We start from the raw sequence: 13,397 nt of genomic DNA on the forward strand, positions 1-13,397 counted from the left end.
GCGCGAGTTTTCGTCGCGCTATGGAGAAGGCGCGAGTTTTCGTCGCGCTATCGAGAAGGCGCGAGTTTTCGTCGCGCTATCGAGAAGGCGCGAGTTTTCGTCACGATTGTATGTGACAATTTTTTTTTTTTTCATAATGACGGTAATCATTAGGACCACTTTTCAACCTATCTTCATATAATAGGTCCTCACTAATAATCATGATAAAATGGCACGTTTTTTTCTACTCGGTCTGTGTCACATAGGAGGGCTGTGGGCAGTTCAGAAACCCACCCAACAGTGACATCAATGGAGAATCCAAGCTAATAGAAACTGCAGGCTTTCTAGTCCTGAAAAGTTGCAATGCGAAAATGGGAGCCATCATTCTCACGATAATAAACCCTGTTGGGGTCCATTTGGTTCCATTTGTACACTCTCAGAGTTACAGACCAATAAGGGTCCATTTGGTTCCAAACCATAATTTCCCTGGGGACCCCCTGGAACTGCCTCAAGGACCCTGGGGGTCCCCGGCCCCCGAAACCCACTTTGGGAATCACTGCTCTTTGTAATCTGATCTTTATAGTCTGATAAACTATTCTCACGTAAATAAATCTTGTTTAAAAAACAATCTGCCTAACGATGATGTCACTGGTGGTCGTGGACGGGTTTCTGAACTGCCCACAGCAGAATGAGTGTGTGTGTGTGTGTGTGTCCGTCCAGCTGATGGTCGTTAATGTCAAAGCAATGCTGTTTATGCACTGTCAAATAGGTCTAGGCCTACATCTATTCTAAGGTAGCATATACCTGTATAGACATTATCCTGCTCATTACTTTGTGGAAATACATAAATCTTCGTGTTTGAGCACAAAAAGCATTTTGAGAACCCACAAATTTCCGCGCTTCGCACACACACTGTGCGGCCCCCCGCACACAATCATTCTACAGTTGTGGCCCCCGGTCTAATCTAATTGAATACCCCTGATATAGAGTATGTAGTTGTAAGTTGATTAGCGGTATACTGTGGTTACTTTGCGCCAAAAACCGTGCCAGCCAACCCGCCACGTGATGCGTATGCAAATAAAACAGCAGATTTGTGCCTGGTTTGCTGGGACCAGATTACACAAATGACCATATTTCTTACGTCATCATTGAGAGCTAGTCATACATATACACACCATGTACTCTGGTCCCAGCAAATCAGGCACAATTTGCTATTTTATTTTACTGATTATGTATATAGTATACGTATCTAAATGATGACGTAAGACATATGGTCATTTATGTAATCTGGTCCCAGCAAACCAGGCACAAATTTGCTGTTTTATTTGCATACGCATCAAGTGGCGGGTTGGCTGGCACGGTGCACACAGACCGGGCGAAATGATTACTTGCGCGCTCTGCTTGCGCAAGTAATAACACACCAGGAGGCATCAGCGTAGTGTTGCTGGATCAGTACGACACACGTCCACGAACAGATTTCTTCACACCTGGTTATATACAGATTAGTCAACAAGCACTTCCGGTCTGGGTTTGTTACTTCACAATAATTCATCAATAATAAAATATACAACACAGATCATATTCCAACAGTAGGCCTAATCAGACTAAATGAACCAGATAGGCTACTGGGAGATTAAATGCCCAACCATTTATTTTGTTGGAATATTGGAAAGGCTTATTTATTTAATTTTGATAGCCTATAGACTGACACCACGGCGCATATTCAGGGCGGAGTCACCAACCCCAGGGGAAGTTGTGATTTGCTCTTGTTCACTGCAATGCAATTTGCGGCATTTCCAAAACAATATTGCGCAGAGTAGCGATTATCAAACGTATTTGCAATGCCATACGTTGAAAGATCTGTTGCCCGTGGACAAGGCACGTTACCTCCGCAAGTTAGATATTATCGGCATACACAAACAAACAAACACACACAATATTTTGGACCAAACAAATAATTACAAAGAAGAAAAACAACAAAAGAAGTGTTGCAATGTGCAGGGTTTTTCTACTTTCTAATTCTTTGTTTGGCCCGAAATATTGTGTGTGTTGTCATGATTTGTCACGACAAGAGTTGGCTTCGTACGACGCTTAAAAGTTCTTTAAATAAATTAAATAAAAACTGCCTATGGGGAAATGCATTGCGTTTTCATTTCCTGGGCCTTTCGTTGTTCTGAAAGGGGGAGGGACTGCGCCGCTCTATACAGTACACTATATGAGCGAAGGGGACCGATAGGAACCATTTCTAAAATGAGATTCCCACTCGGAATTCTATTACAGAACACCATTCCACTTCCTGTTTATCCAACGCATTCGAGCCAGGAAGATACATTTTTAGTGAACTATTTGGTCTACAAATGCGAATGTAGCGGATTGAATTGCCAAATATCATGATTCCTTACACTGTCAACATCAAACTCGCGGCTCGGACTTTGACTGGCACGCTCAATTTGCAGAACAAACCCGCTGTGGACTGGTGAGTCCTGCATCTTGTCTTTAGCATTGATAGCTATAGCTGTCTAATTAAGATGCTCGACTGTCAGTCTGTCACTGTCAAATATTAGGATAAACGCACGTTTTTGTTTTACTGTAAATTAACCGAGCAATTTGACTTTCACGAACATTAAGCATCAGACTCGGAAGTATATAATGTGAGGAAAATATTACATATGAAATAGTTGACAAATGCAATGTATCAAATCGTAGACTGCAGTATGCTATATATTGCTGTTTTCTTCAGCAAATCAAATAACTATGTTGTTATGGGTGCAGTGACAGAACCTCATTCATTGCTCATGTGAATACAGGATCTGTGACACCCTCACGTTTCGGTCAAAGACCTTCTTCGGGCATCTATACTGACTGGAAATACCACGTATCACATTTCAATAATGTCCTCAATCACTGATCTATACAATCCATACAAGATAATTGTGACTGTCTATAGTATACAATAAAAATACAGTAAATAAATTCAATTTAAGCATTATTAACTCATCAAAACAGTATTAGAAAGATCACATTTCAAACGAAAAAAGGAAATACACAAAAATACAAAATGTGTGACAAATGACAACTTTGTTGGGAAGAGTGTAAAGGCACTTAGTCCACAACAATGCAACTTCATGCAGCCATTATCCACCAGTAAGACGCCTGAGGACGAGAATCGACCAAAGGGCGAGGTCTTGTGCACGCATCCGCCTCGTTGACAGCAGACTGCTGGGCGAGCAGATTACATTATATATATATATTATATATATATATTATTTCAAATATTTTGTTAATTTATTTAAAATATGAAACTGGAAAAACATGTACATAAGTATTCACACTCTTGACTTAGTACTAAGTTGAGGCACCTTTGGAAGCAATTACAGCCTTAAGACTTTTTGGGAATGATCCTACAAGCTTGGCACACTTGAATCGTTGACCAAGTCGGAGGTCCTGAGCGCTCTGGAGCAGGCTTTCATCCAGGATATCTCTGTACACTGCTGCATTCATCTTTCCCTCTAGCCTGACAAGTCTCCCAGTTCCTGCCGTTGACAAACATCCCCACAGCATGATGCTGCCACCACCATGCTTCACTGTAGGGTTGGTATTTGCCAGGTGATGAGCCGTGCCTGGTTTCCTCCAGACCAAAGCCTCTCCTCAATAAAATGCACATGACAGCCGGACGTCACAGCTCACTTGGAGTTTGCCAAAAGGCACCTAAACGACTCTCAGACCATTATTAACAAGATTCTCTGGTCTGATGAAACCAAAATAGAGCTTTTTGTGTTACGTCTGGAGGAAACCAGGCACCGCTCATCACCTGGCAAATACCATCCCTACGGTGAAGCATGGTGGTGGCAGCATCATGCTGTGGGGATGTTTTTCAACGGTAGGAACTGGGAGACTTGTCAGGATAGAGGGAAAGATGAATGGAGCAGTGTATCCTGGATGAAAACCTGCTCCAGAGCGCTCAGGACCTCCGACTTGGTCAACGATTCACCTTCTAACAGGACAACGACCCCAAGCACACAGCTAAGTTAACGAAGGATTGGTTTTAGGACAACTCTGTGAAAGTCCTTGAGTGGCCCAGCCAGAGCCCAGACTTAAACCCCATTGAGCATCTCTGGAAGGACCTGAAAAAAGCTGTGCAGCGACACTCCCCGTCTAACCTGACAGAGCTTGAGAGGATCTGCAGAGAAGAAGGGGGAAAATATCCCAAATTCAAGTGTGCCAAGCTTCTAGGATCATTCCCAAAAAGTCTTAAGGCTGTAATTGCTGCTAAAGGTGCCTCAACTTAGTACTATGTCAAGAGTTTGAATACTCATGTATTATGAATACTTGTTTAATAAATTAACAAAGTATTTGAAAACTTTTTTCACATCATTATGGGGTATTGTGTGTAGATTGATGAGGGAAAAAATGAATTTAATCCATTTTGAAATGAGGCTGCAACAAAACAAAATGTGGTAAAAGTGATGGGGTGTGAATACTTTCCGGAGGCACTGTATATTGGAGATCTAAGGGTTTGACGTCAGATGTAGAGTTGCTGGGCAATATTGACGACATCAGGGATCTCCATATATCGGCTTAACTGCGACAGCAGGTCACATTTACTATGACATCAGGGTCTCCACATCTCCATCCTTGATGATTTCGCCTGATGTCATGAGACCTGGGCACCATGTATATGGTGCCCGACCAACACACTGGTGCCCGACCAACCAACACACTAACGGAAAATGCGCGATTCCATAGTTAACTGCAACCTTTGGTCGCAACAATGGCAGTTAGTTGCAAGGAGTTGCATTGGTGTGGACTGGCCTTAAATTGTGTTCAGTGCCTGGGAGTGAATTGGGAGTGAAAAATTATAACGGAACAGCATCAGTAAAAGGGCTGTAATATATTGTTTTTCTGATCATTATAATGTCTAGAACATGTTTTATTTATTATTATGAAAGATATCCCCCAAATGTAAATTATTAATTTATTATTATTTTAATAATTATTATACATTTGCATAAAACTGTTTTATCTTACATTTCCTTTGCAACGTACTAGTAGTACAAAGTAGTAGTAAGGTTGAAATCTCTTTTTTTGCAAGTAGAAATATATTCGGGTCATATAAAGGGTTAAAAGTTTGTTGTTTCAAGGAATTTCATCTGGCCTTAAATTATGTTCAGTGCCTGGGAGTGAAATTATAACAGAACAGCATCCGTAGGATAATACAAATCATATGCAGCTATAGCCGGGCCTAGAGGCTTGATCAATACCAATGAACCGAAAACTATAAACATGTTTAAAATCATTGAAATGGAGTCCCGATCGTTTCTACAGATATATAACTTTTATGTTCACTAATCCATCCTCTGTTTGAGTTGTCTAGAGGTTTTTCCTACTATACCACACAAGGATCAGGTACACAACAACATTAGTGGAAGCACAAGTAGTGCCTTTTTTCCTTTTAAGGCCTGACAGCACCAATGCAACTCTTTGCATTGTGGATAATGGTTGAAAGTAGTTGCTTGTTGCAAGTTGCATTGTTGTGGACTGGCCTTAGACATTTTTACCTGTGTGAGGGTGACTGAAAAAGTGGGTTGAGTTCTACAGGTAGATGTGTTGTTGCACAGTGACACTGACAGTTCTTTGGCAGGGGAGCCAAAAGTGACTGTCTCTGTGTCACTGTGCTCAGAGATTGAAAATCTGTACGATTTTTTCCCCTTCTAAATGAAAGAAGCGGACGATCTTCTTTGAATATAGCTGCCAAATAGATTTAAATTAATCTTGTGTGAGTTAGTAGAATACGTGATGACACGGCTTACTGGAAACTGTCTGGATAATAAAGGCTCTCTAACAGGCTTGTTTGCTGGTGGAGCCTCTTTCAAACATATCAAAAAGAAACAGCCAGACTGCTGTTACATAAAAGTATAATAAATGAAAGCCAAAGTGATTCATGCAATTTATTTATAGAGCTTTAGTGAATAATGGTCAGATAGATTTAGCCTCCTAAATCGCACTATAGTCTTTTTGTGGGGTCTTAACCTTGAAGAGGGGTGATTAGATAAGCATACCCTCTCCATGTTCTCTGTAATAGATTATGTTGTTGTCTTCTGCACCCCCCTCCAGTCACCTTATCTCCCGCTTCCCAATTTAAAAGTTTTCTCTCACTTCGTCCAATCGTTTGTCCACGCCACATCTCAGAACCCTGTGCCTCTGTCCTAACGTTCAGTTCTCTAATCACTTTTCCACTTTGGCTCAGTTAACCCCTGTCTCTGTCCTCTCCCTAGGGGTTGCCAGGGGCTGATAGCTCAGGGATGTCACTCCAGCATCCTAATCATTGATCCAAAGACTTCCCAGACTATCCAGGTGCTGGAAAGGCACAAAGCCAATGTGGTAAAGGTGAGTGCCGGCTGCAAACCTGTTTTATTCTCCTGCACTTCAAGACACTCAGAGACTGAGGTCTTTCCATATTATGCCAAATACCTAAATGCATTGCTTACAGCAAATCAGAATCAACATTGGGCCAATTAAAATAATGCACAAGAAGAAGAAATGGTTTAATGGCGATTGGGATGAATGCATTTGGAGTTTAGTTCATTGAGTTGCATAATCTCAAGCTAATCATCACAATACTCAATTACATACTTTAAACAGTATTTTGTTAGTTGTGTGGAAAGTTTAAGTGAAGTAATATTGTATTATCACACTGAATGAACTGGTATCATTTGACATTGAGCCAAGTCATTTTTCTTCCTCTATCTATTTCACTGTGTTTTGGCCACGGTGGTACAATGATAAAAGTTAATACAGCCCTGATGGAGAATACTTGTGTGTTGTGTGTGTGCGCGTGTGTGTGTGTGCCCATGCGCGTGCGTGTGCCCACGCACGCACGCATGCATGCACGCACACACACACGAACCCACGCAGAGATGCTTGTGTGTGAGTGTGTGATAGTTGGTGTGTTTGTCAGAGGGTGAATAATAGCCGATAAACTCCACAGTGATTATCCGTGCCTGGGCTCAATCCTAGACATTCATTCCTCACTCCAGAGCACACTTAATCTTGTAAAGCACCACAGCTAGAGTACCGGCCCATTCCTCAACACCCAGACGGGCAAATAAAGCAGTATCCAGAGCAAAGACTCACAACAAAAAGACAGCAATATCAATTATTGAAACAACCAGCTCATCAGTACTGTAAATCCATTGGATTGGCTCATTGTGAGAGTGAGAGTATGCTTTGCACCCTTGGCCTGTCTGTCCATCCGTGTGTCCGTCTGTCCGTCTGTGTACAGCTAGTTTCCGGCACCGTTGGCCCGGTCGATACCAAACTGTGCACACACACTCTCTGGATGCCACCTCTGCCACCTCACCGATTTTTGCTAAACACATTTAAAAAAAAAGAAAATACTCGTACAGATTTTATCCATACTGTACATCACGCAAATCGATACACACTATCTATCATGTGATCAAAACAGATCTGTCCGATTTTTCTATATTCCATCCCGATTGGCTAAGATTGCCTTCCAAGTTTGTAGGATTGGTCCGTTTTGAACAAAATGCCTCAAATCATGAACATAACACAATATGTGATTTCCGGGAAATTATATACACACATAAAAATTATTCCCACTAGGCAGAGGAAGAAATGCCACTTAAAAAATGTCAAAACAGCCTCATGGTGGCAATATAAGAGGCCCAATCCCATCTTTACCTTATTTGGATGCACACACGTTTTAGTCCTTCAGATTGTATCCAAATATCACGTAAATCGGTACACACATTCTATCGTGGTTGGCTAAAATTCTAAATTGACATCTAAGGTGTGGCACGTTTTGAACAAAATGCCTCAAATCATGAACGCAGTGCAGCATCCAATTACTGTGAAACTTTTGTATGCACATTTCCATTACTTGAGGAATAATTAATGCCACCCTTTTAACATTGCCCTATTATACATGTTGCAAAAAACACATTTTATATTGTCTTCTAATCTACACATTTTGTCCAAACATCACAAACGTTCTGACTTGACTCCGAGGAGCACTTTTTCTAGTTTTCACTTTCAATTCGAGTTTTTTTCTCCGTTGTTTGGAGTTCTGCATTCTACTCCTCTTGGCCTGTATCTGTTCAACTGTGCCATCAAATAGGCAGAGAAACTTTCTAAGTAATTTACTAGCTTAAATTATAACTAGACCTGTATCAGTCATCATATTGGAAACCTTACATCTTAGTTGTGTTGTGAATGAAAATATAATTATGTGTGCAGACTTTGGCATGTAATAATTGGCTTCAATCAGTTTATAAAATGTCTGTAAAGGGTGGAATCGTTAATTAAAATAATATTGAAAGCAATAATGCCTAATGCGATTTTCAAACGGAAAGAGCTTTCATTTCTTTTCTTAGATGGGAAAAGTGTTTTTGACAGCCTTTTGACAGCCTTCTACACGATGTATAAAGGTTCTGCATGCAAATCAAATTATTATTATTATTATTATTATTATTATATTGTCACGACTATGGTCGTGTGTTATGATTAATTATGAGTGTTATGATTTATGAGTGTTATTTTGGATTATAAATATATATATATATGTTTATTGCTAATATTATATATATATTTATATGGTGGTATTGTTATAGTATATATATATGTATATGGAATTATCTTAGGCCTAGATGTCTTCTAATGTGTATATATATATATATCTATACCTGAGCAGCAGTTGTTATGAACCTGTATTAGACTAACTCTCCTCCCATGCAGAGTATACTAATGGGTCTTCAGACAGACTGATTGTCATCAGCTGTGTGTCTGGGGTACTCCTGTTGGCCATGACAATGGAGGCCTGATCATCCTCCCTGATTGGCTGACGGTCACGTGAGGGAGCTAACGGCCGTAGCTCTCACACTACTAAGCCCATTGAATACAAGAAGACTCACCCCGTTTTACTAAATAATACTAAATTGTTTATAGGGTCAATATAAGTAATATAATATAGCATTTCCACAGGAGTATCTTTTTATATTTTTCCAAAAAGAATACAAACAGCCAATAGCATATTACAAGGTTATCCCCCTCACTGGGGAAAATTCCGGGAGGAAAAACGGGCACGCACCGGGGTGAGTCTTCTTGTTACCACCCCATTCACCCCCAGACAGGCACTGGGGAAACAACTTCCAAAGTCTTTCCCCCATCCGTCGTATTACTGTCGCATCCAACTGTTTTGCCTTATTTTGTGAAGATGAACATTTTGTTAGAGACGTTATTTCCCTTCGGAAAGGAATAACTTTATAGTTTGCTTTGAGATCCGTTTTTGTCTTTTCTTTGAGTTAAGAGCCTTTCATTTGTAAAACTTGTTGATTATTATAATTTATTCATCATACTTTTGAATAAATTCTTGTATTAAGACCTTGGTTTTGTTTCTCCTCCATATGTTGCATTACCTTTTACCCCTAGACATATGGTTTTGTAACATATTTGGGGGCTCGTCCGTTTCAAAAAACAAATTAAGGATTCAGTTGTTCAGTTGGTTATGTTTTTTGTTTTGCTATTATTGCTTTTGGTGGTAGACGGATTGGGGTGTGTTAATGATGAGTACGTTGCTCGCACCAGTTTGAGAAGGAGATTTTGTTGCGGCGTTATGGCCTCTGATGACCAGAGTGCTAGAACGGGTGTCCTGTCGCTTGAGGAGCTACAACATTGCTCATATTGGGAATTGTACGGTATTTCCAAACAATTTAACCGTTCCTTTACCGCACGGTACCAAAAAGAAAGAGGCGATTTTCACGGCTGTCTCACGGCAGTCGCTTTCATGAGGAGTCATTACGATGACTTCAGAGAGTGAGTGAGGTGGGAGACCTAACAACCGAATACCAGTGGGGCCGAGTCTGACACTACGGGTGTGTTAGGGCAGGACGAGGATCCCGTGGGGGACCCGTCTGCTCAGGTCCCACACGATGACCCACAGGGCACTGGGGGGAGTCCTCAGGACATAGGCGGGGTTCTGCGCCTCCGGGCACTTGAGCTGGAGATAGCGCAAACTACGCTGCGGAGCGAGCAGTGCAAACTAATATACTGTTAGGAGGAAGATTTCTTTAAAAACAAAGTGTACAGTATTTGTTAAAATGTCATTTTTATGTGGATACCCCCACCAGTTCATTAAGTATGCCTGGTTTGCCTGGTGGGTGGTGATGGGTGGTGATCCACCCGAACTGAAGCCGTTGTATGGTACAGCTGTTGTTTTATGATAAAGGGGGAGGAATGATAGTGTGATGTTACTACGATGTACTGTCACCTCATAAACACATGGAAAAACGATACAAATCACTACGAGTTGGAATAAAAGTTGGATATACCAAGCAAACTATTCCAAGAAGTACTTGAAGAAACGTGTCTGATTCATAGGCCGTGTCAAGGCGTTTATTGGGTAGGCCCTAAAATGATGATGCCCTTGATCGCGGGAATTCTTTTTGGTATTTACTTATTCCGTTTTAAGGGTTCCGGCCTAATGACTACAAACCTGACTACAACATGACGTAAGATATCCGGTCCCGACCGGATCATGACTCCGAAAAGGAATGCATCCCTTGCTATATTATGTATATATTATACGTTAGTTAGTTTAATTTATTGTCCACGTGTGGAAATTTGTCTTCGGTCTCAAACAACAGTAACAACCAACGGCAACAACAACACAATTATCTTCATGGCAAAAATGCAGGACAACAGTGGCAAATGCATAAAAAACCCAAATATAGCGATACATGGTATCATTTAGTGTCTTTAATGGCATTAGGAATGAACGTTTTTTTAAAGATGTTACGGTTAGCTTTTGGTACTTCCTTGTATATACAACTTAATTGTTTGTCTCTTCCCAATGATTTTTTTAGGCTAGCTTCACTATTCGCTGCAGCTTGCTTCTTCCTTTTACATTGAGATTGCCATACCACATTGCCATGTTAAAAGTACTGTATTTATACTCCTATTTAAAATGTGCTCTCCTTTCCTTTCTCCCGCTTGAGACTGCTGTGCTAACATAACACCGCAGCCGCTCGCTCTATTTCCCTCTCTCTCCCTCAACCCAGGTATGGTAGACTCAGACTGTGTGCATTTTAGAGAGAGAATGTTTGAGCTGCGAGCGTATTTATGCAATCGGTCTGCAGTAATAATGTTGGATTTTCTAACCTCAGCTAAGTGACTTAATTTGCAATTTAATTGCTCAAAACTGTAAACGCTGCTATATGACTCAGCCGGTTCAGTGATGTCTGCACAGCCACAGGACCTTGTCATGATGTACATTTCCCTCCCCTAAAAATTAATTCCGGCGCATCTGCAATGTAATTAAATGCAGAATTCCCGAAAGGTTTTCCTATCAGTACACCTACACAGGAAGAGTGAAATATTTAGTATTTATCTTGTATTTGGCTGTGGAATTGTGGTGTGTGCCGGTTAAGCACGAACCCACCCCCACTCACTGTGTGTGTGTTTGTGTGTCTGTGTGTGTAGGTGAAATGGTCCAGAGAAAACTACCACCACAGCTTGAGCTCGCCCTACTCTCTGCGTTTGGCCTCGGGAGATGCCGCGGGAAAGATCATTGTGTGGGATGTGGTCAGTGGGACTGCTCACTGTGAGATCCAGGAACACTCCAAACCCATCCAGGGTAAAGACCACCATCACCACTGCTGTGATAGACGTGTGTGTGTGTGTGTGTGTGTGTGTGTGTGTGTGTGTGTGTGTGTGTGTGTGTGTGTGTGTGTGTGTGTGTGTGTGTGTGTGTGTGTGTGTGTGTGTGTGTGTGTGTGTGTGTGTGTGTGTGTGTGTGTGTGTGTGTGTGTGTGTGTGTGTGTGTGTGTGTGTGTGTGTGTGTGTGTGTGTGTGTGTGTGTGTCAGATCACTTACTGTGGAAACATCATGTCCCTTTGATGGTGTTAGTATCTGTGCCCATTAAATCACTTCCTTATAATGTAGAGTAGTACTTCATGTCCTTTTATGTAAGTGTAATGTGTGCATGTCTGTCCTTCACAGATTGCAACATACTGTCCATGCTTTTGAAATGATGATAATGTTATTTAATTTGCATATTACCTGTATACAACCAAGACAAAACAAAACAAAACATTAGGAAGATAGCAACCATAATAGTATACTCCTTTTCTCTTTATTGTACCACTCTATCATTCTCTCTCTTTCCTTTTCTCTAATAATAATACATACCATTTATATTATAGCGCTTTTTCAGAAGGAACTCAAAGTCGCTTTACAGACCAAAATAATAAATTAGAAAAATAAACTAAATAAAAAAGTTAAAGGTTAAAAACTAAAGTGCGGGTGGGGAATTATGTAGGGAAAGCAATTCTGAAAAGGTGGATTTTGAGTGTGCAAAAGGTCTTCTAGAGACTATTTTGCATGGATATGAGTACACATAGGTGTTACTTGTGATTTTGTCTCTAAACCCCACACCCCAACACACTCGCTCTCTTTCAGACTTGGAGTGGCTGTGGAATCAAGATGCGTCTCGTGATCTCCTGTTAGCCGTGCACCCTCCCAACTACATTGTGCTGTGGAATGGAGACACGGGCACCAAGCTGTGGAAGAAGAGCTATGCCGAGAACATCCTCTCCTTCTCCTTCGACCCATTTGACCCCTCCAACATGGCACGTATGTATGAGCACATCCTCTCGTTCTCCTTCGACCCATTTGACCCCTTCAACATGGCACGTATGTATGAGCACATCCTCTCGTTCTCCTTCGACCCATTTGACCCCTTCAACATGGCACGTACGGTATGTATGAGCACATCCTCTCGTTCTCTTTCGACCCATTTGACCCCTCCAACATGGCACGTATGTATGAGCACATCCTCTCGTTCTCTTTCGACCCATTTGACCCCTTCAACATGGCACGTATGTATGAGCACATCCTCTCCTTCTCCTTCGACCCATTTGACCCCTCCAACATGGCACGTATGTATGAGCACATCCTCTCCTTCTCCTTCGACCCATTTGACCCCTCCAACATGGCACGTATGTATGAGCACATCCTCTCGTTCTCCTTCGACCCATTTGACCCCTTCAACATGGCACGTATGTATGAGCACATCCTCTCCTTCTCCTTCGACCCATTTGACCCCTTCAACATGGCACGTATGTATGAGCACATCCTCTCGTTCTCCTTCGACCCATTTGACCCCTTCAACATGGCACGTATGTATGAGCACATCCTCTCGTTCTCCTTCGACCCATTTGACCCCTCCAACATGGCACGTATGTATGAGCACATCCTCTCGTTCTCCTTCGACCCATTTGACCCCTCCAACATGGTATGTATGATCACACGTGTCAAATATCGGATTCGGATCTTGATCATCCAGTCTGACGCCCTTTTTCAGTTTTTGCTCATGTCTACCTGTCGCCTGAATATGTTAT

General features: G+C 41.6%; 1 protein-coding gene across 5 annotated transcripts in view; it reads left to right on the plus strand.

Moving 5' to 3' along the window:
- The first annotated feature begins 2,293 nt into the window (after window positions 1-2,293).
- wdr11 (WD repeat domain 11) overlaps window positions 2,294-13,397 on the plus strand; it is a 126,426-nt gene continuing 115,322 nt past the window's right edge. For 3 of the 5 annotated variants that reach the window (XM_083774578.1, XM_083774579.1, XM_083774580.1), the window contains exons 1-4: window positions 2,294-2,455; window positions 6,255-6,366; window positions 11,479-11,632; window positions 12,457-12,630. In XM_083774578.1, the coding sequence (XP_083630704.1) occupies window positions 2,370-2,455; window positions 6,255-6,366; window positions 11,479-11,632; window positions 12,457-12,630 (526 nt within the window). In that variant the 5' untranslated portion in view covers window positions 2,294-2,369. Of the gene's footprint in view, window positions 2,456-6,254; window positions 6,367-11,478; window positions 11,633-12,456; window positions 12,631-12,949; window positions 12,996-13,212; window positions 13,236-13,397 lie in introns of those variants that run through there. The other 2 variants (XM_083774582.1, XM_083774581.1) reach the window with 2 other exon arrangements.

This window comes from Protomyctophum parallelum (assembly GCF_964188405.1).
Source record: "Protomyctophum parallelum genome assembly, chromosome: 10".
In the NCBI taxonomy this organism is placed as follows: domain Eukaryota; kingdom Metazoa; phylum Chordata; class Actinopteri; order Myctophiformes; family Myctophidae; genus Protomyctophum; species Protomyctophum parallelum.